Source organism: Hyla sarda, chromosome 11 (assembly GCF_029499605.1).
Source record: "Hyla sarda isolate aHylSar1 chromosome 11, aHylSar1.hap1, whole genome shotgun sequence".
Taxonomy (NCBI): Eukaryota; Metazoa; Chordata; class Amphibia; order Anura; family Hylidae; genus Hyla; species Hyla sarda.
The window spans coordinates 86,882,564-86,910,459 of NC_079199.1; the positions used below are offsets into that span (position 1 = coordinate 86,882,564).

Sequence of the window (27,896 nt, forward strand, 5' to 3'; positions counted from 1 at the left end):
CCATTGCATTGCTGGTGTTTTTTAATATAAAGTGACCAAAATACCGGCTGTGCCAGTAAAACACCGGCCAGGTGGCAATCCTAATCACTGTGGCCTCAGCCACCATCCTATTGCTCTCTGAATACCTAATCTGACTAATACCTAAATAGGGACATGAGACTGCTGCTAAAATCGAAACTCCTACATGTTTCGCCACTTAACGTGTGGCTTTATCAAGGAGACATACTGACAGCAATCATTGATAAAAAAAAAAAAAAAAAAAAAAAAAAAAACTACACTCTCTACACATAAGAACTAAAACTCCCAACACACTCTCTGCACATAAGAACTACAAATCCCAGCACGTGCCGCTAAATGTCACAGAAAACGTCGCAAAAGTCGTTCAGCCAATCAGAGCGCCGAGCTCCCATCAACCAATCACGCCAAGGTATTCCCCGGTCAGCCAATCCCCGCGTTCTTACGCAACGTCCCTCTTGCGTCATGAGCCAATCTAACTTGCTAGCCGTACCCTACGCCTTTCCGTGAGACCGTCTGCTGATTTCTATTGGATGATTGTGCTGCCAATCAGATGCTGAGATTCCGCCCCCTCAGTAGTAGCAGGCTGAGTTGAGTTACACGACCCATATTCCCGTTTAGTTGGGTGAAAAAAAAAAAAAAAAAAGACAACATCGTATCGCTGCCGCCATCTTGTTACCGGGCAGCGGGAGGAGCGGACGTATTGGAGCTTTCGTGGGGGCTATAAAAGCCGGGATGGCAGCGGCCGCTCATCCAGGTAAGGCGGCGGGGGAGTAGGGAGGCCGGACCGGTGGTTGGGTCAGTGTTACCTGATTGGGGGGGACACCCCGAAAACTCCGTGCTCTATACTTTATGTCTTAGTGTTATGCTATTGAGTACGGGGACGGCTGCCAGAAACTTCCCCATGTATTGCGTCAGAGCCAAAAGTCTCAGCTGTGCGACATATACCCGGAATGTCGCAACCTGTCAAGTGAAGTTCTCTCAGAGTCACTGACTACCTCTCATCCTTATCAGTCCTTGAAATAAAAAATTGTGCGCAAAATGTCTTTCAGTGTTACTTGCTGAAATAAAATGGCGCAAGTCATTGGTAAGAAATAATAAACATATATATTTTTAGTGTTTGAGAGAGAATTACACAGGTTTAGCGTGTAATGCCGCCGGACGCCATGTTATGTGGTGCAGAATAGCACGGACACGTCGTAACTCTTTCACGTCTCCATTGTGGTATTTTTTACTTTCAATGGTTTCAAAAATGAAAATTATTATAATTTTTTTTGGAAACCTTTAATAAATATGTAGGGTTCTTACACCAATTTGTTGTCGCACACCTTTTTATTGTGTTTTGGTTGGCTTTACTTTCAATGTTTTTTTATACTAGTTGTAGTTTTACAATGTTCGGGTGCGTTCACACGCTATTACTAGCAGCCGGTTTCCGGTGCGGGAATACTGCTGTGAGTTACGTTACCATTGATTTAAAGGGTACCTCTCATCAAAAAAAAACTTTTGATATCTTATAGATTAATGTATGCAGAATAACTTTACAATTGCATGTTATTAAAAAATATGCTTCTTTCTATTTCATTTTCCACTTTGAAGAAATGACCACTAGGGGTCTCCCTACCAGTCCTGGCAGCAAGCATTTCAGACTCATGCTGGAGTCCTAAACACTACGAGCTGCCAGTCTGTTTTGTTCACAAAGGAGAACACTCAGAGCTGCCAGCCTGCTTTGTTCACAGCCTGTTTGGCTGTGAACAAAGCAGGCTGGCAGCTCTGAGTGTTTAGGACTCCAGCATGAGTCAGAAATGCTTGCTGACAGGACTGATCGGGAAAAATACAATAGAAAGAAGCGTATTTTTCATTAACATGCTATTGGAAAGTTATTCAACATTCATTAATCTAAAATATATCAAAAGTTTATTTAATGAGAGGTACCCTTTAAATGGGTCCACAGACAGTCCGCAATACTGTCAGATTTGCCGACTGTCCGCGGACCCGTTCAGATGAATCATAGTGAAACTCGCACCCTAATGGTCAGTTCACACCTGTGTATTTTGCTTTAGATTTTTTTGTTTTATTTTTTCCTTTACCTATTGAAGTCAATGGCTCTCATTTACTAAGAAAATAAATACATGGATTATTAAACTTACAATAAATTCCAAAACCGTAGAACTAGTATATAGTCTACCAACAAAATCATAATTCGCACATTATGACGCAAACAACGTGCGCAAAGGAATAAAAAAAGTTTGTAAGCGCTTACAAACTTTTTTTTTTCTCTGCGCACGTTGTTTGCGTCATAATGTGCGAATTATGATTTTGATTTTGTAGCTAGACTATATACTAGTTCTAAGGTTTTTGAATTTATTGTAAGTTTAATAATCCATGTATTTTTTTTCTTAGTAAATGAGAGCCATTGACTTCAATAGGTAAAGGAAAAAATAAAATATATTAAACAAACAAAAAATCTAAAGCAAAATGAATGGAATCAAACGTGAATGGAAAAAATACATGTATACTGGGATGAGAAAGTCCTGTGTGAGTACACAGCTGTATGTCTGTATATGAGGGTTATGCTACACAATAAAGAGAGTGATGTTTGAGGCACAGATTAAAGGGATGACAACTATAACGTCTTGGGGACGCAGGGGGTATGCATACGCCCTGCATCCCCGATCCTTAAAGGGGTACTCCGCCCCTTGACATCTTATCCCCTATCCAAAGGATAGGGGATAAGATGTCAGATCGCCGTGGTGCCGCTGCTGGGGACCCCCGGGATCCCCGCTGCGGCACCCCGCTATCATTACAGCACAGAGCGAGTTCGCTCTGTGCGTAATGACGGGCGATACAGGGGACGGAGCAGCGTGACATCATGGCTCCGCCCCTCGTGACATCACGGCCCGTCCCCTTAATGCAAGTCTATGGCAGGGGCGTGACGACCGCCGCGCCCCCTCCCATAGACTTGTATTGAAAGGGGGCGGGCCGTGATGTCACGAGGGGCGGAGCCATGACGTAACAATGCTCCGGCCCCTGTATCGCCCGTCATTATGTGCAGAGCGATCTCGCTCTGTGCAGTAATGATAGCGGGGTGCTGCAGCAGCGATCCCCGGGCTCCCCAGCAGCGGCACCGCGGCGATCTGACATCTTATCCCCTATCCTTTGGATAGGGGATAAAATGTCTGGGGGCGGAGTACCCCTTTAAGGACTCAGGGCGTACCTGTCCGCCCTGGTCCAGTATAATGGGTTTAAATCGTTCTCAACAGCAGAGAACAGGTTAAACCCGATGGGTCCCGGTTGTTAAGGGCAGCCAGGACCCACGGTTAATGCATTAACCCTCTAGACGCCGCGATCAAAGTTGACCGTGACATCTAAAACGAAAGTAAAAGAATCCGGGCAGCTCAGTGGAACTGATCGGTACTATTATGACAAAATTGCGATGTCCCAATCAGCTTACTGGACCACGGGAGGGTCCTCACCTGCCTCTCTGTTGTCTGATAAGCGATCTACTGCTCCATACCTGTGCAGCAAGCTAGAGCAGCAGATCGCCGGTTACAATGATCAGTGCTTTGCAATGGCAGAGCACTGATCAGTATATGCAATCAGAAGATTGCATGGCTTATGGCTTAAAAAAATTTATGAAATCAAAGTTAATTAACCCCTTCCCTATTAAAAATTTTAATCACCCCCCTTTTCCCATTTTTTAAATAAAATAATGTAATAAAGAATAGAAATAATCATATGTGGTACCGCCACGTGCGTAAATGTCTGAACTTTTAAAATATAAGGCTAGCTAAAGCACACGGTCGATGGCGTACACCTAAAAAAAATTCCAAAATTGTGCACTTTTTGGTCACTTCGTATACCATAAAAATATTAATAAATAAAAAGCGATAAAAAAAAAGTCCCATCAAAACAAAAATGCTACCGGTAAAAACTACAGATGACGGTGCAAAAAATGATCCCTCATACAGCCCCATACACGGGGGGTAAAAAAGTTACAGGGGTCATAAGATGCCAATTTTAAACATACTAATTTTGGTGCATTTAGTTTATAAAAAATTTTAAGTATTAAAATATAAATTGGGTATCCTTGTAACCGTATGGACCTACAGAATAAAGATAAGGTGTCATTTTTACACTGCATAGAAACGAGAGCCCCCAAAAGTTACAAAATGGCATTTCTTTTTTTATTTTTTTTATTTCACCCCACAAATAATTTTTTGGTTTTTTTTCCTCATGGTTACATTATAAAATAAGTGATGTCATTGCAAAGTACGATTGGGGATGCAAAAAACAAGCCCTTATATGGGTCTGTAGGTGCAAAATTGAAAGTGTTATGATTTTTAGAAGGGAAGGAGGAAAAAGCGAAAATGCTAAAATTAAAGTTTGCTGATCCTTAAGGCGTTAAGACAGAGCAAGAGTAGAGAGAACCATTAAAAGTGAATAACAGAACAAGCCAATAAATTAATATCAGTGTAAAGTGCAACCTGATAGAGCTTACTAAATAACAGCCACGGCCTAAAAGCAGTATTCAGATATAAAGTGTAGCTACAGAGACATACAGCTGACAGGACTTACCCCAGTTCCACACCAGACCTCCGACGTGTTTCGCCGGGATGGGCTTTATCCAGGAGTAGTGTGGGACTGGGTTAGCGTGGTATATATATCGGAGACAACCGATAACAACACAGAACATATTAGACTCCCCTGAGATGCATGGAGACTGGTCGCCGCAGACGGAACACACCATCTACTGTCATGTGACCGCTGCCTCACATGACGGCACCTCATAGAGGGGTGGAATCGCCTGTGAGCACTGGCGGATCTAGATCCGACGTTGCATTATTGAACTGCGCATGTCATGGTTAGCAAAGCGCAGGAGAATAATGGGCTCCACAAATTAGGGATCAACCGATATCGTTTTTTTAGGGCCGATACCGATAATCGGTGGAGGTTAGGGCCGATAGCCGATAACTTATACCGATATTCCGGTATAAGTTATCGGCTATTTATCCCACCGCGACACCGCTGCAGATCATTGATTTAAAGCGGGCGCTTTAAATGCACTGCAGTGGCTTTTGCGGTGCCATAGACCGCCGCCGCCACCCGCTTCTCTCCCCCTGCCTGTCCGGAGGTCCTGAGACCTATCACCGCCACCGACCCGCCGCATCGCGACCGCCGTGCAGCACCGCACCGCAACCGCCCCCCCGACCCACCGCACTGCCCCCCCGACCCACCGCACTGCCCCGGCCCGGCCCCATTGCCTCCCCCATCCCCAGTTTTATAATTACCTGTTCCCGGGGTCCACTCTACATCTGGCTCCGGTGACGTCCTCCTGAACTGTCACTGTGCGCACTGACGGTGACATTGCACACGTCATGTCACTGCGCACAGCGTAACGCAGGATGCAGCAGGAGCAAGAAGAAGCGTGGGCTCCGGGAACAGGTAATTATAAAACCGGGGATGGGGGAGGCAATGGGGCCGGGGCGGTGCGGTGGGGGGTGCGACGCGGATCGGGGCGGTCGCGGTGCAGTGGGGGCGGTGTGGGGCATTATCGGCTTATCGGCAAGGTAATTGCCGATACCGATAATGCCCAAAATCTGGATTATCGGCCGATAATATCGGCCATACCGATAATCGATCGATCTCTACTACAAATATGGCCGACTCTATCTTTATTGTGTAGCATAACCCTCATATACAGACATACAGCTGTGTACTCTCACAGGACCTTCTCATCCCAGTATACATGTATTTTTTTCATTCACGTGTGATTCCATTCATATGTTTTTTTTAATGTTGTCTTTTTCATACATTAATAAAGAATTGTCATTTCTATTAAATTTACTACGTTATTGGGGGTATTTTTGTGCGTTATGCGCCTGTAGGTGTCTATGTTGGTGTGTTTGAACCAGGAATCGGAGCTGGGATTTTGTAGGTTAATTTTATACCTTGCCTTGAATTGATTGAAGTCTTCTACTGAGACCTGTTAAGTGGTACATGGTGCCAGCTACTTGTGCCAATAGTGTCAGACTACAACACCTTTCTGGACTTGTTACCCACTAAATGTGCTGCTGCTAGATGAGGGTCACGGTGAATTCATAGGTTTGCCCGTTGGTTATTTGTACTAGGTTACTAATTTAAAGGAGTAGTCCAGTGGTGAACAACTTATCCCCTATCCTAAGGATAGGGGATAGGTTTGAGATCGCGTAGGGTCCAACTGCTGGGGCCCCTTGCGATCTCCTGTACGGGGCCCCGACAGCCCGCTGGAAGGGGGCGCGCCGACCTCCACACGAAGCGACGGCCGACACGCCCCCTCAATACAACTCTATGGCAGACCCCGAAGCGCTGCCTTCAGCAATCTCCGGCTCTGCCATAGAGATGTATTGAGGGGGCGTGTCGGCCGCCGCTTCGTGCGGAGGTCGACACCCGCTATCTGGCCGGAGAGCCAGGGCCCCGTACAGAGAGATCGCAGGGGGCCCCAGCGGTCGGACCCCCCCGCGGTCTCTAACTTATCCCCTATCCTTAGGATAGGGGATACGTTTTTCACCACTGGACTACCCCTTTAAGGAGACATTGTATTGCGACAACTGTGAGTTCCATCTATGGGCAGTATGCAATGGTGCGCTGTGGACTGATGCATGATGTTTGTGTTTACATCATAGTCTGGATGGTATTGTGCAATAGGAATTTATATTGCTTACTATCTGTATTTATTGTCTTTCTACGCTGCGGTACATGTATTATACCAATAGGCAGAATACAATAGGACTAGAGATGAGCGAACTTACAGTAAATTCGATTCGTCACGAACTTCTCAGCTCGGCAGTTGATGACTTTTCCTGCATAAATTAGTTCAGCTTTCCGGTGCTCCGGTGGGCTGTAAAAGGTGGATACAGTCCTAGGAGACTCTTTCCTAGGAATGTATCCACCTTTTCCAGCCGACTGGAGCACCTGAAAGCTGAACTAATTTATGCAGGATAAGTCATCAACTGCCGAGCCGAGAAGTTTGTGACGAATCGAATTTACTGTAAGTTTGCTCATCTCTAAATAGGACCTTTAATCATTGTGGACCCTGTTATACATTAAGGTAACTACTTTTTCCTTACAGTCTTCTCCATACTATCTATATCATTTTATTCATCAGTTACTGATCTGTGTATGTTGGTGTTTTGGTGTTCCTCTCCTTAATTTAACTTAAATCTCCTTGAGACGTGACATCTTTGTTCTAGAGCAGTGGCCCCCAAACTGTGGCCCTCCAGATGTTGCAAAACTACAACTCCCAGCATGCCTGGACAGCCAACGGCTGTCCAGGCATGCTGGGAATTGTAGTTTTGCAACATCTGGAGGGCCACAGTTTGGGGACCACTGCTCTAGACTGAGACAAATTGACAATTTATGTGACGGTGACCACTCTTTTCCATCCACCATGCTGAGATACATTAGGGTTTTTAACTCTTTTCGTCCACTATACATATTGAGGGAGATTTATCAAAACCTGTGCAGAGGAAAAGTTGCACAGTTGCCCATAGCAACCAATCAGATCACTTCTTTCATTTTCAACAAGGCCTCTGCAAAATGAAAGAAGCGATCTGATTGGTTGCTATGGTCAACTTTTCCTCTGACAAGTTTTGATAAATCTACCCCATTATCTTTTCATATCTTGTTCAAGGTTGTATTATTTACGTGCTTCTATTTCTCCTCTTCCCCTGATGAACCCATTGTCAACACTTGGTAGAAACATGTTGGCACATGGAGCATGAGAATTGTTGTACATAAGGCTGCCACGGGAATATTGCTTACCAATGGGGTAGTCTTTATAGTTTATCCCTTTCCACACTTATGGGTAGTAAGGGTTAGGACATTTCTAGGTAGGGTCATTTAGAAGATAAGTACTTACCTGTATCCTTATTCCCCTCCTTTGTAGGTCACTATTGGGCCTTACCATTTCCTTGTGTATGTTTTATATTGTATACCCCTAAGGTGGGCCATTTTTTCACTTGTGTTATGTGAATTCAGTTTTTTAACAATATTTAAATAAAACTTACATTTTATACAAACCATCTACGCCTCATTGGTAGAATTTGTTTATAGTGTATATGGATTGCTTTTCTCCAAGGGCATGTTAATCAACGCCATGGGGGGTGACTATTGATCCTGGTACCCCTTACTCTGTATTATATCACAATAGAAATATTATACACTGCTCAAAAACACAAAGGGAACACTTAAACAACACAATGTAACTCCAAGTCAATGACACTTCTGTGAAATCCCACTGTCCACTCAGGAAGCAACACTGATTGACAATCAATTTCATATGCTGTTGTGCAAATGGAACAGACAACAGGTGGAAATTATAGGCAATTAGCAAGACACCCCCCAGTAAAGGAGTGGCTCGGCAGGTGGTGACCACAGACCACTTCTCAGTTCCTATGCTTCCTGGCTGATGTTTTGATCACTTTTGAATGCTGGCGGTGCTTTCACTCTAGTGGTAGCATGAGACGGAGTCTACAACCTACACAAGTGGCTCAGGTAGTGCAGCTCATCCAGGAGGGCACATCAATGCGAGCTGTGGCAAGAAGGTTTGCTGTGTCTGCCAGCTTAGTGTCCAGAGCATGGAGGCGCTACCAGGAGACAGGCCAGTACATCAGAAGATGTGGAGGAGGCCGTAGGAGGGCAACAACCCAGCAGTAGGACCGCTACCTCCGCCTTTGTGCAAAGAGGCGCAGGAGGAGCACAGCCAGAGCCCTGCAAAATGACCTCCAGCAGATCACAAATGTGCATGTGTCCACTCAAACGGTCAGAAACAGACTCCATGAGGGTGGTATGAGAGCCCGACATCCACAGGTGGGGGTTGTGCTTACAGCCCAACACCGTGCAGGACGTTTGGCATTTGCCAGAGAAAACCAAGATTGGCAAATTCTCCACTGTCACCCTGTGCTCTTCAGAGATGAAAGCAGGTTCACGCTGAGCACATGTGACAGAGTCTGGAGACGCCGTGGAGAACATTCTGCTGCCTGCAACATCCTCCAGCATGTCCAGTTTGGCGGTGGGTCAGTAATGGTGTGGGGAGGCATTTATTTTTGGGGCCCCACAGCCCTCCATGTGCTTGCCAGAGGTAGCCTGACAGCCATTAGGTACCGAGATGAGATCCTCAGACCCCTTGTGAGACTATATGCTGGTGCGGTTGGCCCTTGGGTTCCTCCTAATGCAAGACAATGCTAGACCTCATGTGGCTGGAGTGGGTCAGCAGTTCCTGCAAGATAAAGGCATTGATGCTATGGACTGGCCCGCCTGTTCCCCAGACCTGAATCGGATTGAGCACATCTGGGACATCATGTCTCTCTCCATCCACCACAGACTGTCCAGGAGTTGGTGGATGCTTTAGTCCAGGTCTGGGAGGACATCCCTCAGGAGACCATCCTCCACCTCATCAGGATCATGCCCAGGCATTGTAGGGAGGTCATACGGGCACATTGAGGCCACACACACTACTGAGCCTCATTGTGACTTGTTTTAAGGACATTACATAAAGTTGGATCAGCCTGTAGTGCGGTTTTCCCCTATGATTTTGAGTGTGACTCCATATCCAGACCTCCATGGGTTGATAAATTTCATTTCCATTGATAATTTTGTGCGATTTTGTTGTCAGCGCATTCAACTATGTAAAGACGAAAGTATTTCATATGATTAGTTCATTCATTCAGATCTAGGATGTGTTATGTTAGTGTTCCCTTTATGTTTTTGAGCTGTGTAGAGAATGACATTGTGATAGGGGAGGTTTCGGCATGGGCCCGTCCTTTTTAGGACGACAACTCCGCCTAGGATCGGGCTATACCTGGGATATTGTAGGGAGTTTTAGGCTCCTGACCAATCCCCACTTTGTTGTCCCATGTTGAGTCCCTCCCTGAGTCACGGGGCTAGGACAAGAGATAGCCAGGCTTATATCTTAGCCTATTTATATTGTTCCAGTGGTGATATCAACTGGTGCTACCATTATGCTAGTGGCAAGTACTGTCCTTTATTTGTGTTTATGAGTATATATCCCTTTGTCGGGCACCTTTTTGGTTTATGTCCAGTTTTGTGAGGACATTTTTATGTGAGGACATTTCTAAGGTACTCCAATAAATGTTAAGTTTTAGTCTACATTTTGAATTACTACAATAAATACAACCCTTCACTCTTAGTAAATGAGGGTCAATGTGTATAGAAATCGGCAGCAGAAAATCTGTAGCAAATTACACAGGTGTAAATTTCTCCAGCAGACCCCATTGAAGTTGACATAATCTGCTGTAGATTTTCTGAGGCTAAAACCCACAGCAGGAAACTCTCAAGAGGTCCGCCTGTAATGTATTGAAAGACCAACAAAAAGAAAAGAGCTGTGGAAAGTGGAGGAAAAACTGCAATGTCGCACATTGGCTCTGACGCGATACATGGGGAAGTTTCTGGCAGCGGTCCCCGTATTCAATAGCATAAGACTTAGGCTGCATTTCATGTTTTTTTTTTTCCATCTGTTGAATATATTTTTTAGAAAAGGATAGCCTTAAATCATATGCCAATAAATCAAATCAGATGTGTCTAAAAATCTTTTATCTGTCAGACATATAGTAGGTTTTCATACATTTTTGAAAAAATCTCATTTTATATTTCTTGATCTTTCAGGATAGTTGTTAAGCTGCTGCTTATTTGTGTTTAAAACAAAATAGACAGTAATGTGAAAAAAATCGGGCAAAAACATAAATGGACCAAAATGGGTTAATTTGTTGGATTCAGTTTAGCAATAGAAGTAAATAGATATGTATAGATAATAGACAATTCTATGCAATTAAAGAGTACCTGCCACTAAATAAACTTTCAAAACTAACTCAGGCTATATTCCCTAACAATCATCTCACCCTTTAGAAAGCTGTGTATATTACCTTTATTCTTGCTCACATAGTGCAATCTCCCAGCAGGAGAAAGTGGGCGTTTCCCAGCAGGCATAACCTCACTGAAGCCTGCTGGGGGACCACTTCCGCCCTCACATGGTTGCAGCACTGTGATGAATAGAAGACCTCAAGCTCTGTGCAGCAGCTTTCAGTCTGTGCTTCTTTCCGTTAGGCTCTGTTCAGCTTTTTGTCTATGCAGCTGCTTTCAGTGAGGCTCTTTGCAGCTGTCAATCAAGCGCAGTGTAGAGAAGCACTTCCTGAGTTTGGTCTCCTGCCATTACAAGCAGGAGACCAAAATCTGAGATTTTGACCAGACAGAATGTGTTCTGGCCAAGAAGGGAGACCCCTGGTGGCCAGAAATATACAGCATATATATATATATATATATATATATATATATATATATATATATATATATAATTTATTTTTATTTTTTTTTTTTAACCGAACGCCAATTACAAAAGTTATTTATTTGGCGTAGGGAATCAAATATTAAAAATCATGTTTAATGACAGTGCCCATTTAGGGATATCACATGACCTTGACGGATGCAAAAATTGTGTTGTGAATGCGGACGTAGATGCTGTTTTCTTTTGGGTGACATACATGTGACAGTGTAGCCCTAGGGTGAGTTCACTGTGTTTTTCTCTCCATTTCACTGTGTCCATTGCAGTAAGTTTACTCTTGTTGTACACAAAAATATAGTGAACTACGCTATTGTGTACAGCAGTGGTCTTCAACCTGCGGACCTCCAGATGTTGCAAAACTACAACTCCCAGAATGCCCGGACAGCCGTTGGCTGTCCGGGCATGCTGGGAATTGTAGTTTTGCAACATCTGGAGGTCCGCAGGTTGGAGACCACTGGTGTACAGCATAGCAAAAGTGGTAGCATTAATGTATGTTTTCTGCAGGTCACCACCAATACCGCATTTATACAGTAAAACCTCTCTGGGACGACCACTTTAAATTGCATTGTGTGGCGGCAGCTCCCGGTCTCTGTTGTGTCATGTGACACTGGACAGGAATTGCCCGCTCAGCTAGTTGCGGCAGTGACCAGCCTAAGTCAGTGAATGGAATGAAAAGAGAATGAGGGAATAAAAGAAAAAAAGGCCAGCGCCTCGTGTGATACCGTAAATCAAGTGGATCCCCCAACAGGGTGTGCTCTCACCTGGTGACCCTCTTGAGGGTTAAGCGCGTCTCCCCTTTTGAGGGGTATTTGTTGGTGTCCGTGCTGCAGCCGAAGGTGCCTAGACCGGTGTCCTGTGCAGGAACCCGTTGGGTGCTTGGTGAGGAAGGAGAAAAAGAAGGCCCTTGCATCCGGCGCTGCTCGGTCCAAAGATGGTTCAGGGAAGACGTAGCTTACATTAAAATAGTTTATTTAAATGTAATAATAAAACTATTTTAAAAAGCATGCAGGCAATGACGCGTTTCGGGATCAGCATATCCCTTCTTCAGATTGCAGATGTATATAGGAAAAATAAAAATGGACATTAAATAGACAGCAAATGGGCGCCAAAGAAGATATTCCAGGTCAGAGGGCGTGTCTCCCACACTGTTCACTAATTATTCAGGAGAAATTTGTGCTTAGTTTTCTGGATCAGCGGGGTCCCTGCAGTCAGATACCCACTAATCTGCCAGGTAGACCTGCTAGTGGGTGTAGATTGTAATTGAAGTCCGCACCAGCTCTGGGACGCAGTCCTACATTGGTGGGACTTACTTAAAGGGGTACTCCGCTGCCCAGCGCTTGAAGCAAACTGTTCCGAATGCTGGAGCCGGCGCCAGGAGCTCGTTACATCATAGCCCCGCCCCCTCCCATAGCCTTTAATTGTGGGGGTGGTAGGGCTGGGCGGTATGACCAAATATGTGTATCACGGTATTTTTTTAACTTAAGGCAGTCCCTCGGTATATAACGGTATTTTCACCCCCAAATCATGTGACCCGCCAGCGCTGTTCTGCCCAACACCCCCCCCCCCCGCCCCAATCATGTGACCTGCGCGCGGTGTTTGGCTTCACCCCGCCGCCAAATCATGTGACCCGCCAGCGCTGTTCTGCCCCCCCCCAATTAATGATCAGCCGAGCGGGGTACTACTCGCATATGTCAAGCACTGCCCTCCTCCTCTTTATTGGGGGCCGCCGGTGATGGAACTCACTGTACGTCAGTGGTCTCCAACCTGCGGACCTCCAGTTGTTGCAAAACTACAACTCCCGGCATGCTGGAAGTTGTAGTTTTGCAACAGCTGGAGGTCCGCAGGTTTGAGACCACTGCTGTACGTTGTATCCCTATGCCCGGGCTGCAAAAGTTAAAGAAAATAAACTGTAACTCACCTACGTCGGTCTTACGCTGGGGACTAGAACGTCGGACAGCCGTCAGCCTATCACCGGCCGGAGCGATGTCCCGCCCCGGCCAGTGATAGGCCAGAGCCGGCCAGAGCTCCTTACATGACAGTGGGTTCAGCCTATCACTGGCCGGGGAGGGACATCACTCCGGCCGGTGATAGGCTGACGGCTCTCCGACGTTCCCGTCTCCAGCGTGAGGCCGACGTAGGTGAGTTACAGTTTATTTTCTTTATCTTTTGCAGCCCGGGCATAGGGATACAGTGTACAGCAGTGGTCTCAAACTTGCAGACCTCCAGCTGTTGCAAAACTACAACTCCCAGCATGCCCGGACAGCCAACGGCTGTCCGGACATGCTGGGAGTTGTAGTTTTGCAACATCTGGAGGTCTGTAGGTTGGAAACCACTGGCGTACAGTATAGAGTTCCAGCGCCCGGCGGCCCCCAACAAAGAGGAGGAGGGCAGTGCTTGCGGGTGACATATGTGAGTAGTACCCTGCTGGGCTGATCATTAATTGGGGGAGAGCAGAACAGTGCTGGCAGGTAACATAGGATTAGTTCCCCGATGTGGGGACGGGACAGCGCTGGGCTGATAATACATTCCCTAAGGGGGAGGGGCCAAACCGGTATTGCGGTATGGGAGTAAATTCATATCGTGCAGCCCAAAAAATTCGGTATTCGGTATGAACCGGTATTCCGCCCAGCCCTAAGGGGTGGGGCTACGACGTCACGAGCTCCTGGCGCCGGCTCCAGCGTTCTGAACCGTTTGTTCCAAGCGCTGAGCAGAGGAGTACCCCTTTAAGTAAGTCCCACCAATGTAGGACTGCGTCCCAGAGCTGGTGTTTTGTTCCAAACGCTGAGCAACGGAGTACCCCTTTAAAGGGGTACCTTAATGTTTGGGAATACGGGATAAGTGTCTGATCGCGGAGGGGAATATTGGGTCTGTCTCCAGCGCTTCCATAGAGAATGCATGGATTGTGTACTGACCCTGCGCTCCATGCATTGGGGAGATTCAGGGCCCGTTTGTGGAGATCATGGAGGTCGGACCCCCCCCAGTATCACACACTTGTCCTGTGAATAAAGGATATGTTTTTAAATGCTGAAGTACCCCTTTAAGACCTGTGTGTGAAATGCTGGTTTTGCTGCGGCTTCTTCAGTACCACCGAAGAAGAGGCTGACATTTTTTTTTAGCATCATACGTTCTTTCCTTTGGTTACCAGCACAAACTTCTGACGGTGAAGATGTCCGTAATGAAGAACACACAGATTTCCTATGGGCCGGCGTACACTCACACAGGAAGAACTATGGGAAAATCTGAGGCCTGTTCTATGGCCTGTTCTATGGTTTCTCCGCTAGCATGCAACATCCTGATATCTCCTCATTACAAGGAAATCGGGAAATGAAAGCAAGATGTCCGCCTTCTTGTTGTATTTTATTCCTATACAGCCAGTGACCTCATACAACCCCTTATCACTTCTGCAGTTAATCTGCTTTCCTCCTAATCCTCCCTGCACCTGAATCGGAGAAAAGAAAAGCCTCCACTCGGTAATAAATCCCTGCTGCTCAAAATAAGTTACACCCAGACTATGACGGCTGAGTAATGGTGGTAGTATCATCCCGAAGAGCCCAAAACTATGTATTACCTGCTGGAAACTATTCGGCTCGGTGTGCCGCTCCCGGCCTGGGATGTACAGTGTTCACTTCATACAAAGGCTTCTGTTGGGGTCTTTGCTGGTACATTATTTTGGCCTTCTGGACCCCAATGAAAGTTTTTTTTTTTTTTAGAGTTCGGCCTCTGTGCTCAGAAATGCTTTAGACTTGATAAACTGAAAGGAAAGTAAGAGTAAGGCCGGGTTCACACCACGTTTTTCAAATATGGTAACCGTATACGGTTTTCCGCAAAAAAACGTATACGACCGTATCCGAAACCGTATGCATAGAGAATGCATTGTTAACCGTATTCCAAATGTTGTGTACAGTTGCATCCGTTTTGCCTCGGATACGGTTTTGCCGATTTTTCAACCGTAGGCAAAAACGCTGTCGACCACGTTTTTGCCTGCGGTTGGAAAACCGTATGCGAACTGTATGCGGTTCTTTTAACATTGTTGTCTATGAGAACCGTACACAGAATTTCAGAATACGGTTGCACACGTTTTTTCTAATCCGTTTTTGGAGTTGACACATGCGCAGATTGGAATTTCAATAGAACAATAGTAACTTTATTAAATTGCTGGAAAACTAATTCCAACAAAAGAGCAAAACCGTTGGCAAAAACTGATGCAAACGGATAGAACCGTACGGGGAAAAACCGTATACGTTTTAATTTGGAGTCATACGGTTGTATAAGGTTGCATACGGTTTTTGCCATACGTTTTTTAGCGGAAAACCGTATACGGTAACCGTATTTGAAAAACGTGGTGTGAACCCAGCCTAAGAGAGCTCCAAGGTGCATTAAAAGAGATAAAACACAATATAAAAAGAAGGCATGAAAGCCGCTCGCCACAACGAGTTGTGTAACAACATACACAACAATGGCAAATGCATATGAGAAATGGAGATATTTGCTGCCCTCCGCTTATAGTAACAACGAGGATCGGTAAGACTTCAGACAGGACCCAGCTCCACGAGGCGCAGGATAAACTCAAAGGAAAGACCAAGTAAAATCCAATAGGTAGTTTATTCCCAGAATGCAAAGCATTTCACTGCAATTTTGCAGCTTCATCAGGCCTAATGAAGCTGTGGAATTGCAGTGAAACACATTGCATTCTGGGAATAAACTACCTATTGGATTTTACTTAGTCTTTCCTTTTGAGTTTATCCTGCGCCTCGTGGAGCTGGGCCTGCCTGAAGTCTTACCGATCCTCGTACAGGAAGGATGGATGGCCCGGACCACCCTCCCCGGACGGTCCCTGCAGCAACTGGGAAGGTGAGTCAGGGTTCTGGGATGGACAGGGGTCTGTATAATATACTATACCTACAGTAGGCCCTCCAGCTGTTGCAAAACTACAACTCCCAGCATGCCCGGACAGCCAACGGCTGTCCGGGCATGCTGGGAGTAGTAGTTTTGCAACAGCTGGAGGCACCCCTAGTTGGGAAAGACTGACCTATACTATACACTACTATATAGTCCAACATGCTGGGAGTAGTAGTTTTGCAACAGCTGGAGGCACCCCTAGTTGGGAAACACTGACCTATACTATACACTACTATATTAGTCCAGCATGCTGGGAGTTGTAGTTTTGCAACAGCTGGAGGCACCCCTAGTTGGGAAACACTGACCTATACTATATAGTCCAACATGCTGGGAGTTGTAGTTTTGCAACAGCTGGAGGCACCCCTAGTTGGGAAACACTGACCTATACTATACACTACTATATTAGTCCAGCATGCTGGGAGTTGTAGTTTTGCAACAGCTGAAGGCACCCCTAGTTGGGAAACACTGACCTATACTATACACTACTATATTAGTCCAGCATGCTGGGAGTTGTAGTTTTGCAACAGCTGGAGGCACCCCTAGTTGGGAAAGACTGACCTATACTATACACTACTATATAGTCCAACATGCTGGGAGTAGTAGTTTTGCAACAGCTGGAGGCACCCCTAGTTGGGAAAGACTGACCTATACTATACACTACTATATAGTCCAGCATGCTGGGAGTTGTAGTTTTGCAACAGCTGAAGGCACCCCTAGTTGGGAAACACTGACCTATACTATACACTACTATATTAGTCCAGCATGCTGGGAGTTGTAGTTTTGCAACAGCTGGAGGCACCCCTAGTTGGGAAAGACTGACCTATACTATACACTACTATATAGTCCAACATGCTGGGAGTAGTAGTTTTGCAACAGCTGGAGGCACCCCTAGTTGGGAAAGACTGACCTATACTATACACTACTATATAGTCCAGCATGCTGGGAGTTGTAGTTTTGCAACAGCTGGAGGCTGTAGGGTTGTTTGTTACATCTATTTGAAAGGGTACTCCACTGCCCCAGTGTTCAGATCATTTTAGTTCCAAAAGCCCATTTAGTTCCGCTACGCCACCTCAATGTAAAAAAAAAAAAAAATACCGTGATACTTTAGAAAAATACCGTGATACTCCTTTTTGGTCCTATCGCCCAGCACTATCCACCGGAGTACCCCTTTAATGTGCAGCGCCGTGTTTTGTGGATGTTCTCTCACATTTTCGCCTTGAGCTTTATTTTGGGTGGCGCACTTCCTTCTAGTGGATGTGGGTTTCTGAACTACTTGGAGAAGTGTATGGCGGTGACAGGAATGTATGTAGTCAGGATATGGTGACATGGTGCGTCGGGGGGTGCGGGACATTGTTTGATACTATTTGTGGTGTTCTCTGTCCTTCACCGCTGGCACATAATGAATATTCTTGTGTATTTTGGAGCAGTAAAACAATAGGAAGACTATCTGTGCGGCAGCGCTATGATCTGTGCAGATGGAAGCGGTGCAGTAATAACCTTGCATGTACTGATGGAAACCATATGACGGGGTTATAAATAGCGAAGCGACATGTGTTACTTGTTTAGTTTGCGAACCAAAATCTGCTGCAGTGTTGGAGCCGACTGTTACCATTATCTTCGTTATCCAGCAGGGTTTCCGCGGCTTTGTTATATTTTGTCTTATTTTTGTAAGTATTATACATACAGGGGTTTCTGTATTATAATTACTGGGGCACTGTTTGCACGCTGCTAGGGTCGGCCACGCCCATCGTGACATTGCGACCATGCCCCCTCAATGCAAGTCTATGGGAGGGGGCGGGACGCCCCCTCCCATAGACTTGCATTGAGGGGGCGTGGCGTGCTTCTTTAAAGGAGTACTCCGGTGAAAAGCTATTTTTTTTTATTTATTTTTTTTATCAACTGGTGCCAGAAAGTTAAACAGCTTTGTAAAAGACTTCTATTTAAAAATCTTAAAGGGGGGTACTCCGGTGAAAACCTTTTTTTCTTTGAAATCAACTGGTGGCAGAAAGTTTAAACATATTTGTAAATTACTTCTATTGCAAAATCTTAATCCTTCCAGAGGAAGTTTTTTTTCTTTTTAAATTTCTTTTCTGTCTGACCGCAGTGCTCTCTGCTGACACCTCTGTCCATGTCAGGAACTGTCCAGAGCAGGAGAGGTTTGCTATGGGGATTTGCTTCTACTCTGAACAGTTCCTGACACGGACAGAGGTGGCGGCAGAGAGCACTGTGGTCAGACAGAAAAGAAATTTAAAAAGAAAAGAACTCCCTCCGTAGTATATAGCAGCTGATAAGTACTGGAAGGATTAAAGGGGTACTCCGGTGAAAACCTTTTTTCTTTTAAATCAACTGGTGGCAGAAAGTTAAACATATTTGTAAATGGCTTCTTTTAAAAAATCTTAATCCTTCCTGTACTTATTAGCTGCTGAATGCTACAGAGGAAATTCCTTTCTTTTTGGAACACTGATGACATCACGAGCACAGTGCTCTCTGCTGACATCTCTGTCCATTTTAACAACCGTGCATAGCACATGTATGCTAAGGGCAGCATGGTGGCTCAGTGGTTAGCACTGCTGCCTTGCAGTGCTGGGGACTTGGGTTCAAATCCCACTAAGGACAACAATAAATAAAGTGTTGTTGTTATTATTATAATAACGTCAGCAGAGAGCACTGTGCTCGTGATGTCATCAGAGAGCATTCCAAAAAGAAAAGAATTTCCTCTGTAGTATTCAGCTTCTAATAAGTACAGGAAGGATTAAGATTTTTTTTAATAGAAGCCATTTACAAATATGTTTAACTTTCTGCCACCAGTTGATTTAAAAGAAAACAGGTTTTCACCGGAGTACCACTTTAATCCTTCCAGTACTTATCAGCTGCTGTATACTACGTTGAAGTTCTTTTCTTTTTAAATTTCTTTTCTGTCTGACCACAGTGCTCTCTGCCACCACCTCTGTCCGTGTCAGGAACTGTTCAGAGTAGAAGCAAATCCCCATAGCAAACCTCTCCTGCTCCGGACAGTTCCTGACATGGACAGAGTCTGTGTCAGCAGAGAGCACTGTGGTCAGACAGAAAAGAAATTTAAAAGGAAAAAAAAACTTCCTCTGGAGCATACAGCAGCTGATAAGTACTGGAAGGGTACTTATCTGTTTAACTTTCTGGCACCAGTTGATTAAAAAAAAAAAAAAAAATTCACCGGAGTACCCCTTTAAGGTACCCTGTTTTCTTGGCATTGTCACCTTAGATTGATTTTATAGTACTACATAGGTTAATCTGGATGGTTTGAGATGTTTGTTACATGAGAATCTTTTCCTCCTGTATGCTGGCTCCAGAAAGTTAAACAGATTTGTAAATTACTTCTATTAAAAAAATCTTAATCCTTTCAGTACTTATGAGCTTCTGCAGTTAAGGTTGTTCTTTTCGGTCTAAGTCCTCTCTAATGACACCTGTCTCGGGAAACGCCCAGTTTAGAAGCAAATCTCCATAGCAGACCTCTTCTAAATTGGGTGTTCCTGAGACAGGTGTCATCAGAGAGCACTTAGACAGAAAAGAACAACCTTAATCCTTTCAGTACTTATGAGCTTCTGAAGTTAAGATTTTTTAATAGAAGTAATTTACAAATCTGTTTAACTTCCTAGAGTCAGTTGATATATATATATATATATATATATATAAGTTTTTTCCTGGAATACCCCTTTAAGCTACTTTGTGGCTAAGGTTGACCCATGATGGACCACAGGGCAAGTCTCACCAAATATACCATAACGTTTTCCTTTGGCGATAAGGATGCAGATAATATGGATAAGGAAATATATAAGATGTATGAAGATTATATAAATAATATGGATGGCGATGTGCATGATGATAGGTACATAGATGATAAGATTAGCAAAAAAGGCAAAGGTTTATAGGGCTGGGTGGATGACCCCTCAAAAAAATGAAACCAAAAATTGGCCACAAAAATGGTTGTGAACTTGTCACATGTCTGTTACTTTATGCTAGGGCTGCATCTAACAAATAGTTGTAAAAATCAATTAGTTTGCTGATTATTGGTTCAGGTAATCAGATTAATAAAAAAAAAAGAATTAGGGGACCAGGGAAGGGTTAACTGGAGAATGGAAGGAAGTGGGGACTGCATTGTAAAGAGTTAAAGGGGTAGGGTAATTTTTTTTTTTTGTTATTTTTTTTTTTATATCATCTGGTACCAGAAAGTTCAACAGAGTTGTAAGTTACTTCTATTTAAAAATCTTAATCCTTCCAGTACTTATCAGCTGCTGTATGCTCCACAGGAAGTTGTATAGTTCTTTTCTGTCTGACCACAGTGCTCTCTGCTGACACCTCTGTCCATGTCAGGAACTGTCCGAAGCAGGAGAGGTTTGCTATGGGGATTTGCTCCTACTCCGGACAGTTCCTAAAACGGACAGAGGTGTCAGCAGAGAGCACTGTGGTTAAATTAAAAAAGAAAAGAACTTCCTCTGGAGCATACAGCAGCTGATAAATACTGGAAGGATTAAGATTTTTTTTAATAGAAGTCATTTATAAATCTGTATAACTTTGTGGCACCAGTTGATTTTAATAAAAAGTTGTTTTCCACCGGAGTAACCCGTTAACAGGAGAAAAGAGAGGCGACAGCACCTGGAAGGTTAATAGAGGGTTAGCGGGACGGGCAGCAACTGTAGGGTTAACAGTGGAGAAAAGAGGGGGGCAGCACCTGAAGGGTTAACCTATAAACCTCGCTGCAGGGAAGAAGTTGTTTACAGACCTTAGTGTCAGGAAATTGGCGGCTAGTCCTCTGATAAAGCTGGGTTGCCAGCGAAACGTCAGGACTCTGGCTTGTATCATGTTTTAATCTCAGTGGTTACAGTCATCACCATCACCTCCATATATTAATAGCCTCAACAGTGGCCATATAAATATAAGTGGCACACAAATGGAGAGGCATTTCAGTAGGCAGACACATGTATATGTGCTAGACTGACCCTGTGTGGTACTGGCACCCAGAGGGGTCTTGTTTAATCACCATATGTGTTTTTCTTTATTATTTTAAGGATATAATAAAAGTTATATTTTAATATTAGTTTTTTTTTGGAGGGGGGGGGGGTTCTAGTTTAGGGTACCCCTTTGGTGGTTTCTCCTAAAGTTGTTGTTCATTGTTAGTTACCCTGTAACCTCCTGGGGTTTGTTGTTTATTACAGTACAGTAAATATGCCTGTTAGGCTGGGTTCACACCAAGTTTTGCAATACAATTCCCGTATACGTGCTCAATTTGAAAACCATATGCATTGACTCTCCATTGAAAACCATATGCCAAACGATGCGTCCGGTTGTGTACGTTTGGCAACCTGTACGGTTTTGTCAGTTTTTTTTTTTTTCTCGTACCCAAAACTGTAGCGTACCATGGTTTTTGGTCCGGGTGAAAAAGCGCATTGAAACGTATATGTTTTTTTTTTAAACATAAGAGTCAATGGGAACCGTACAGAACCGTATGTGCATACTGTTCCATCCGGTTTTCATCATACAGTTTTTGACTTTGCACAGTTTTTTTCTTGGAATATCAATCAAACAAGTGAAACTTTATTCATAATGGAATGAAAAGTTAAAAACATATACAGATTTTTTCTTAAAAAAACGGATGCAACCGGACATCATTTTTCGAACTGTATACGGATTAAAATTTGTACACACGTTTTGATACAGTTTAGTCAGGTTTTGAGGAATCTGTTTTTTTTTTTTAATGAAAAACCTAATACAGGAACCGTATAGCAAAAACGTGTTGTGAACCCAGCCTAAAGTCTGTTTTTTGCTCATTAGCTGATTCCTTTTCTTTCTTTTTTCCCGTAGAGATGGCTTCGGATGTCCCTGCTCTCTCGGTGCCCTCAGGCAATCCAGGTTCAAGTTCCCAGGCCGGTGGGTCCATGGCGCAGAGAGGCAACAAGCGTCGCTCAGGGTATGATATGGTGATAATGAGACAGATGCTATAGATATGTACAGAACATAGCTTTCATATTGATGTGAGGGGATCATCCCAATAGCTGGCAGTTTAGCCCTAGCAGAGATCATCTTGATTCTCATTTGGCCCACATATACTGTAGTGCACAGCCAGGACCCTGTTGTACCTGCCAGGAACAGAGGAAAGGCCCACCCCCGTCAATTTAAATCTAAGAGGGCATGGTCAGGGTACACAGTATTATAAAGAGTAATTTAATTGTGTTCCAAATTCCCCCCTACCCCCCCAAAAAATAAAATTACATAGCACACACCACACATACAAGCTATTGCCATTATTGTAAAAACACTTAAAGGGGTACTCCGCCGCTCAGCGTTTTAAACTGTTCCGAACGCTGGAGCCGGGAGCTTAGGATGTCATGCCCTGCCCATGCGGGGCCATGACATCACGAGCTCTCAGCATCGGCTCCAGCGTTCGGAACTGTTGGTTCCAAACACTGAGCAGCGGAGTACCGTATATACTCGAGTATAAGCCGACCTGAATATAAGCCGAGGCCTCTAATTTCACCCCAACAACCCAGGAAAAGTTATTGACTCGACTATAAGCCTAGGGTGAGAAATACATCATCCCCCCCATGTAATCATCCAGACCCCCGTCATTAACACCCTCATCATCATCACCCTGTCATCATCCCCCCCTTCATCATCACCACCTGTCATCATCACCCTGTCATCATCCCCCCCTTCATCATCACCGCCTGTCATCATCCCCCCCTTCATCATCACCCTGTCATCATCCCCCCTTCATCCTCACCCTGTCATCATCCCCCCTTCATCATCCCCCCTTCAGCATTACCGTCATCATCCCCCCTCATCATCACTGCCTGTCATCATCCCCCTGTCATCATCCCCCCCTTCATCATTACCCTGTCATCATCCCCCCCCATCATCACTGCCTGTCATCATCCCCCTTCATCATTACCCTGTCATCATCCCCCCCTCATCATCACTGCCTGTCATCATCCCCCCTCATCATCACTGCCTGTCATCATCCCCCCTTCATCATCACCGCCTGTCATCACCCCCCTGTCATCATCCCCCCCTTCATCATTACCCTGTCATCATCCCCCCCCTCATCATCACTGCCTGTCATCATGCCCCGGTCATCCCCGCTTCATCATCCCGCCCTTTATCATTCCCCCTTCATCATCACCGCCTGTCATCATCCCACACCCGCCTCTCATCATCCCCCTGTCATCATCCCACAACCCCTCTTCATCATCTCCCTGTCATCATCCCCCCTTCATCATCACTGCCTGTCATCATCCCACATCCCCCTTCATCATCACCGCCTGTCATCATCCCACCCCCCCCCCTTCATCATCACCTCCTGTCAATATCTGAACAGTGGGCTTCAACCTGCGGACCTCCAGATGTTTAAAAAATACAACTCCCAGCATGCCCGGACAGCTGATGGCTGTCTGGGTATGCTGGTAGTTGTAGTTTTGAAACATCTGGAGGTCCGCAGGTTGAAGACAACTGAGGGCGGAGAGTTCACTCGAGTATAAGCCGAGGGGGGTGTTTTCAGCACAAAAAATCGTGCTGAAAAACTCAGCTTATACTCGAGTATATACGGTACACCCTTAACAAAAAAAAAATAAGGGAAACCACTGTGGAATGTTTTTTTTTTGTTCCCATCCTGCTCTCTCTTCCCCAAAAGAATTCTGAAAAAAAATTGTACCTTTAATTCATCTTTAAATGCAACAACCCCAAAATTATATTTGTTTTACATAAAACAAGTTTTCATTATGCAAAAATAAACCAATGGTTATTCCATTTTCAATTTGACTGTAAGGGGGTTAAGGCGTTATCTTTTATAATACTGCAATAATAGTGCTCTCTTTATTTCCCAGGCTGGATTTCGATGACGATGAGGATTCGAACAGTAAATTCCTCAGGTACATATATATTTTGTTTGTGTATTTTTCTGCAAAAATAAATAAATAAAAAAGCCACGAGTTATTTCAGCCAATAATGGTTACTGTAGCAGTTTATTTCTGCTTAATAACATAGGGAGAGATTTATCAAAACCTGCCTGGAGGAAAAGTTGCTGAGTTGCCCATAGCAACCAATCAGATCAACCTTTCATTTTTAACAAGGCCTCTGCAAAATGAAAGAAGCGATCTGATTGGTTGCTATGGGCAACTCAGCAACTTTTCCTCCGGACAGGTTTTGATAATTCTCCCCCATAGTCTTATGAAGCCCAATTGTCATATGCCAAGGTGGCCATACACATTAGATGATTGTCACTCGAGCCCACCAATCTTTTCTGGATTATTTCACCATTTATTATGTATGGCGGGGTCCTGATGGTAGATGTCAGGGGAGAAAAGGATTGGGCAGTTATAATTCACATGCCCGATCCATGGGGGAGATTTATCCAAACCTGTCCACAGGAAAAGATGCTGAGTTGCCCATAGCAACCAATCAGATCGCTACTTTCCTTTTTGAAAAGGCCTCTGCAAAAGGAAAGTAGCGATCTGATTGGTTGCTATGGGCAACTGGGCAACTTTTCCTCTGGACAGGTTTTGATAAATCTCCCCCCATGTTCTTTCTGGAGATGAGTCTTCACCAGGAGTGTGAGGCAGCATGTTTTTTGTTTTATGTGCATGGGTAAGGGGTAGTCAGAAGGCATAGTGGTCAGCTGAGCTCTATTTAGAATGTATGACCTGCCTATCATACCAGCCCCATCTTATTGCTACACTTATATTCTGTATAGACCAGTCGTCTCAAACTGTGGCCCTCCAGATGTTGCAAAACTTCATTTCCCAGCATGCCCGGACAGCCAACGGCTGTATCGGATGCATCAGTTTGTGTCCGTTTTGCATCCTGTACGGTTTTGTCAGTTTTTTTCCCGTACCCAAAACTGTAGCCTACCACAGTTTTGGTCCGGGTGAAAAACCGTATAGAAACGTAAACGTTTTTTTTTTTTTTTATAACATGGGAGTCAATGGGAACCGTACAGAACCGTATGCCTATGCCGAAACGCCAGCGTTGGGGTGGTGGCGCTCTAGGTGCCTGTCTTGTGACTCGTGGTAATGTCTGTTATTTACATGCTGTATATTAAATATTACTTGTGATTCTTGTGTAACTTGAGGTTTTATTTATACCATGTATGGCAGCTATTATGTATATACTACCGTATATACTCGAGTATAAGCCGAGTTTTTCAGCATGATTTTTCGTGCTGAAAACACCCCCCTCGGCTTATACTCGAGTGAACTCTCCGCCCTCAATGGTTTTCAACCTGCGGACCTCCAGATGTTTCAAAACTACAACTCCCAGCAGGCCCGGGCAGCTTATACTCGAGTATATACGGTAATAACAATTAGGCTAATTTTATGGCAGCCTTTTGTCCTCCCCCTCCTGAATGGAATCTCTCCTGTTTTTTAATTCCTATATCTAATAAAGATTTATTTGTAGTTGAAATATATATTTTTGAATGATTTTTTTCGATAGGTAGTATGTGTATGTATGGGAGGTCATATAGCACCACAAATTAGGGGGGTATTCATAGGCATTAATCCTAAACTTTGATAGTATTATACTTAAACCCCGTTATCTGAAATACGTTCATTCAGAACCGTATGTGCGTACGGTTCCATCCGGTTTCCACCATATGGTTTTTGGTAGAGATGAGGGAATTTACAGTGATTCGATTCGTCACAAACTTCTCGGCTCGGCGGTTGCTGACTTTATCCTGCATAAATTAGTTCAACTTTCAGGTGGTCCTGTGGGCTGGAAAAGGTGGATACAGTCCTAGGAGAGTTTCCAGCCCACCGGAGCCCCTGAAAGCTGAACTAATTTATACAGGATAAAGTCAGCAACTGCCGAGCCGAGAAGTTTGTGACGAATCGAATCGCTGTAACTTTGCTCATCTCCAGTTTTTTCCATGGAGTTTCAATCAAACAAGTGAAACTTTATTCATAATGGAGTGAAAAGTTAAAAACGTAGATGTTTTTTTCTTAAAAAACGGATGCAACCGGACATCATTTTTCAAACCGTATATGGTTTTTAACCACATACGGATTACAATTTGTACACACGTTTTGATACAGTTTAGTTTTAGTCCGGTTTTGAGGAATCCGTTTTTTATCAAAAACCTGATGCGGGAACTGTATTGCAAACACATGGTGTGAACCCAGCCTCCTACTAAATTTGCCTCTACTAAGGGCACTGCAGGGGAAATGCACAGATTAGGTGATCGCTGGGGATCCAGCGCAAGTGTTTTCCATAGACACATGACGCTCTGCACGTGTATCCCTGCATGGACTCCCAAGTGACAGATGTCCTGCTGGTTGTCACAACACAAGGTGTTGGCTCAGCTCTGGCAATTCAAGGGACTTTATTGTGAACCTCTTTTCATCTAATCGATCTGTTTCCCTTGTGAATTTCAGGTGTGATGATGACTCTCTCCCTAATGACAAGGAAAGGTTTGCAAGGTAAGTTATCCTTTGTTCTACGTTGGTATGCCCCGTACAGGGAATTCATTTGCTTGGATATATATATATATATATATATATATATACATACACAGTGGTCCCTCAAGTTACAATATTAATTGGTTCCAGGACGACCATTGTATGTTGAGACCAGAACTCTATGGAAACCTGGTAGTTGGTTCTGAAGCCACCAAAATGTCATCCAAAAATAGGAAAAAGTGAGAATTAAACAAAAATAAGTAGATAACTAATATAGATATAGCAAATTCTTTCATGTAAAAGTAAAGATCTGCTGGGAGCTGTAGATCACTGGCTATGTCAGTGTTTCCCAAAGAGGGTGCCTCCAGCTGTTGCAAAACTACAACTCCCAGCATGCCCGGACAGCCTTCGGCTGTCCGGGCATGCTGGGAGTTATAGTTTTGCAACAGCTGGAGGCACCCTCTTTGGGAAACACTGGTCTATGTAGAGGACAGAAGCTTCTTCAGGGTCCTGTACAGAACATGCAGTGTCCTAAAAAAAAAAAAAGTAAAATGGAGCCGCCCTCACCTGATGCCCAAAGGAGCGGCTAACCCTGGCACAGGTAAAGAGTAAAGAAAAAAAAACCTGAAAATGTAGCCAGCACCTAAACCCAATACACGGGTGCACGCTGCTGTGGCAAGTACAAAACATGTAAAAAAAAAAGAAAATGGCAGCAGCACACTTGGTCAACAAAATGGAGGCTCTTAGCGCACTTTTTGATCAAAATGTGTCCCCCCATCCACCACGCGGAGGTGGCCTCTTATCAGATGGGTCCCTAAACACTCACCTACCTCAGGCTGGGTGACATGTTGGATCCACTAACGATCCAAACCACCTCCTGTGAAAATAGGGGAGGGGATGCATGGCTACAGAGGGAGCCACTCCCCCCAAATTTGCACAGCAATTTTTTTACAGGTAAAGAGTACAGAACATGTAATACCTCCCTGTACTGTAGGGGGCGCTACCAGACACCAGTCAGTGCATGCACTTCAGTAATACAGGGGTTTTACCAGTGAAATGTCCATTCTGATTGGTCGGTTCTTCCAGCCATTGACACGTTTCGCAGATTCCATAGCATTGTATGTTGAGTCTGGTTTCAAGTTACAATGGTCCAGAAAAGACCATTGTATGTTGAAACTATTGTATGTTGAGGCCATTGTAAGTTGAGGGATCACTGTGTGTGTGTG

General features: G+C 44.4%; 1 protein-coding gene across 3 annotated transcripts in view; it reads left to right on the top strand.

The window, feature by feature from the left end:
• The first annotated feature begins 545 nt into the window (after positions 1 to 545).
• ARNT (aryl hydrocarbon receptor nuclear translocator) overlaps positions 546 to 27,896 on the top strand; it is an 81,174-nt gene continuing 53,823 nt past the window's right edge. Inside the window, exons 1-4 of one of the 3 annotated variants that reach the window (XM_056545980.1) lie at positions 546 to 772; positions 22,085 to 22,190; positions 24,103 to 24,147; positions 26,647 to 26,691. In XM_056545980.1, the coding sequence (XP_056401955.1) occupies positions 751 to 772; positions 22,085 to 22,190; positions 24,103 to 24,147; positions 26,647 to 26,691 (218 nt within the window). In that variant the 5' untranslated portion in view covers positions 546 to 750. Of the gene's footprint in view, positions 773 to 17,745; positions 17,917 to 22,084; positions 22,191 to 24,102; positions 24,148 to 26,646; positions 26,692 to 27,896 lie in introns of those variants that run through there. The other 2 variants (XM_056545979.1, XM_056545981.1) reach the window with 2 other exon arrangements.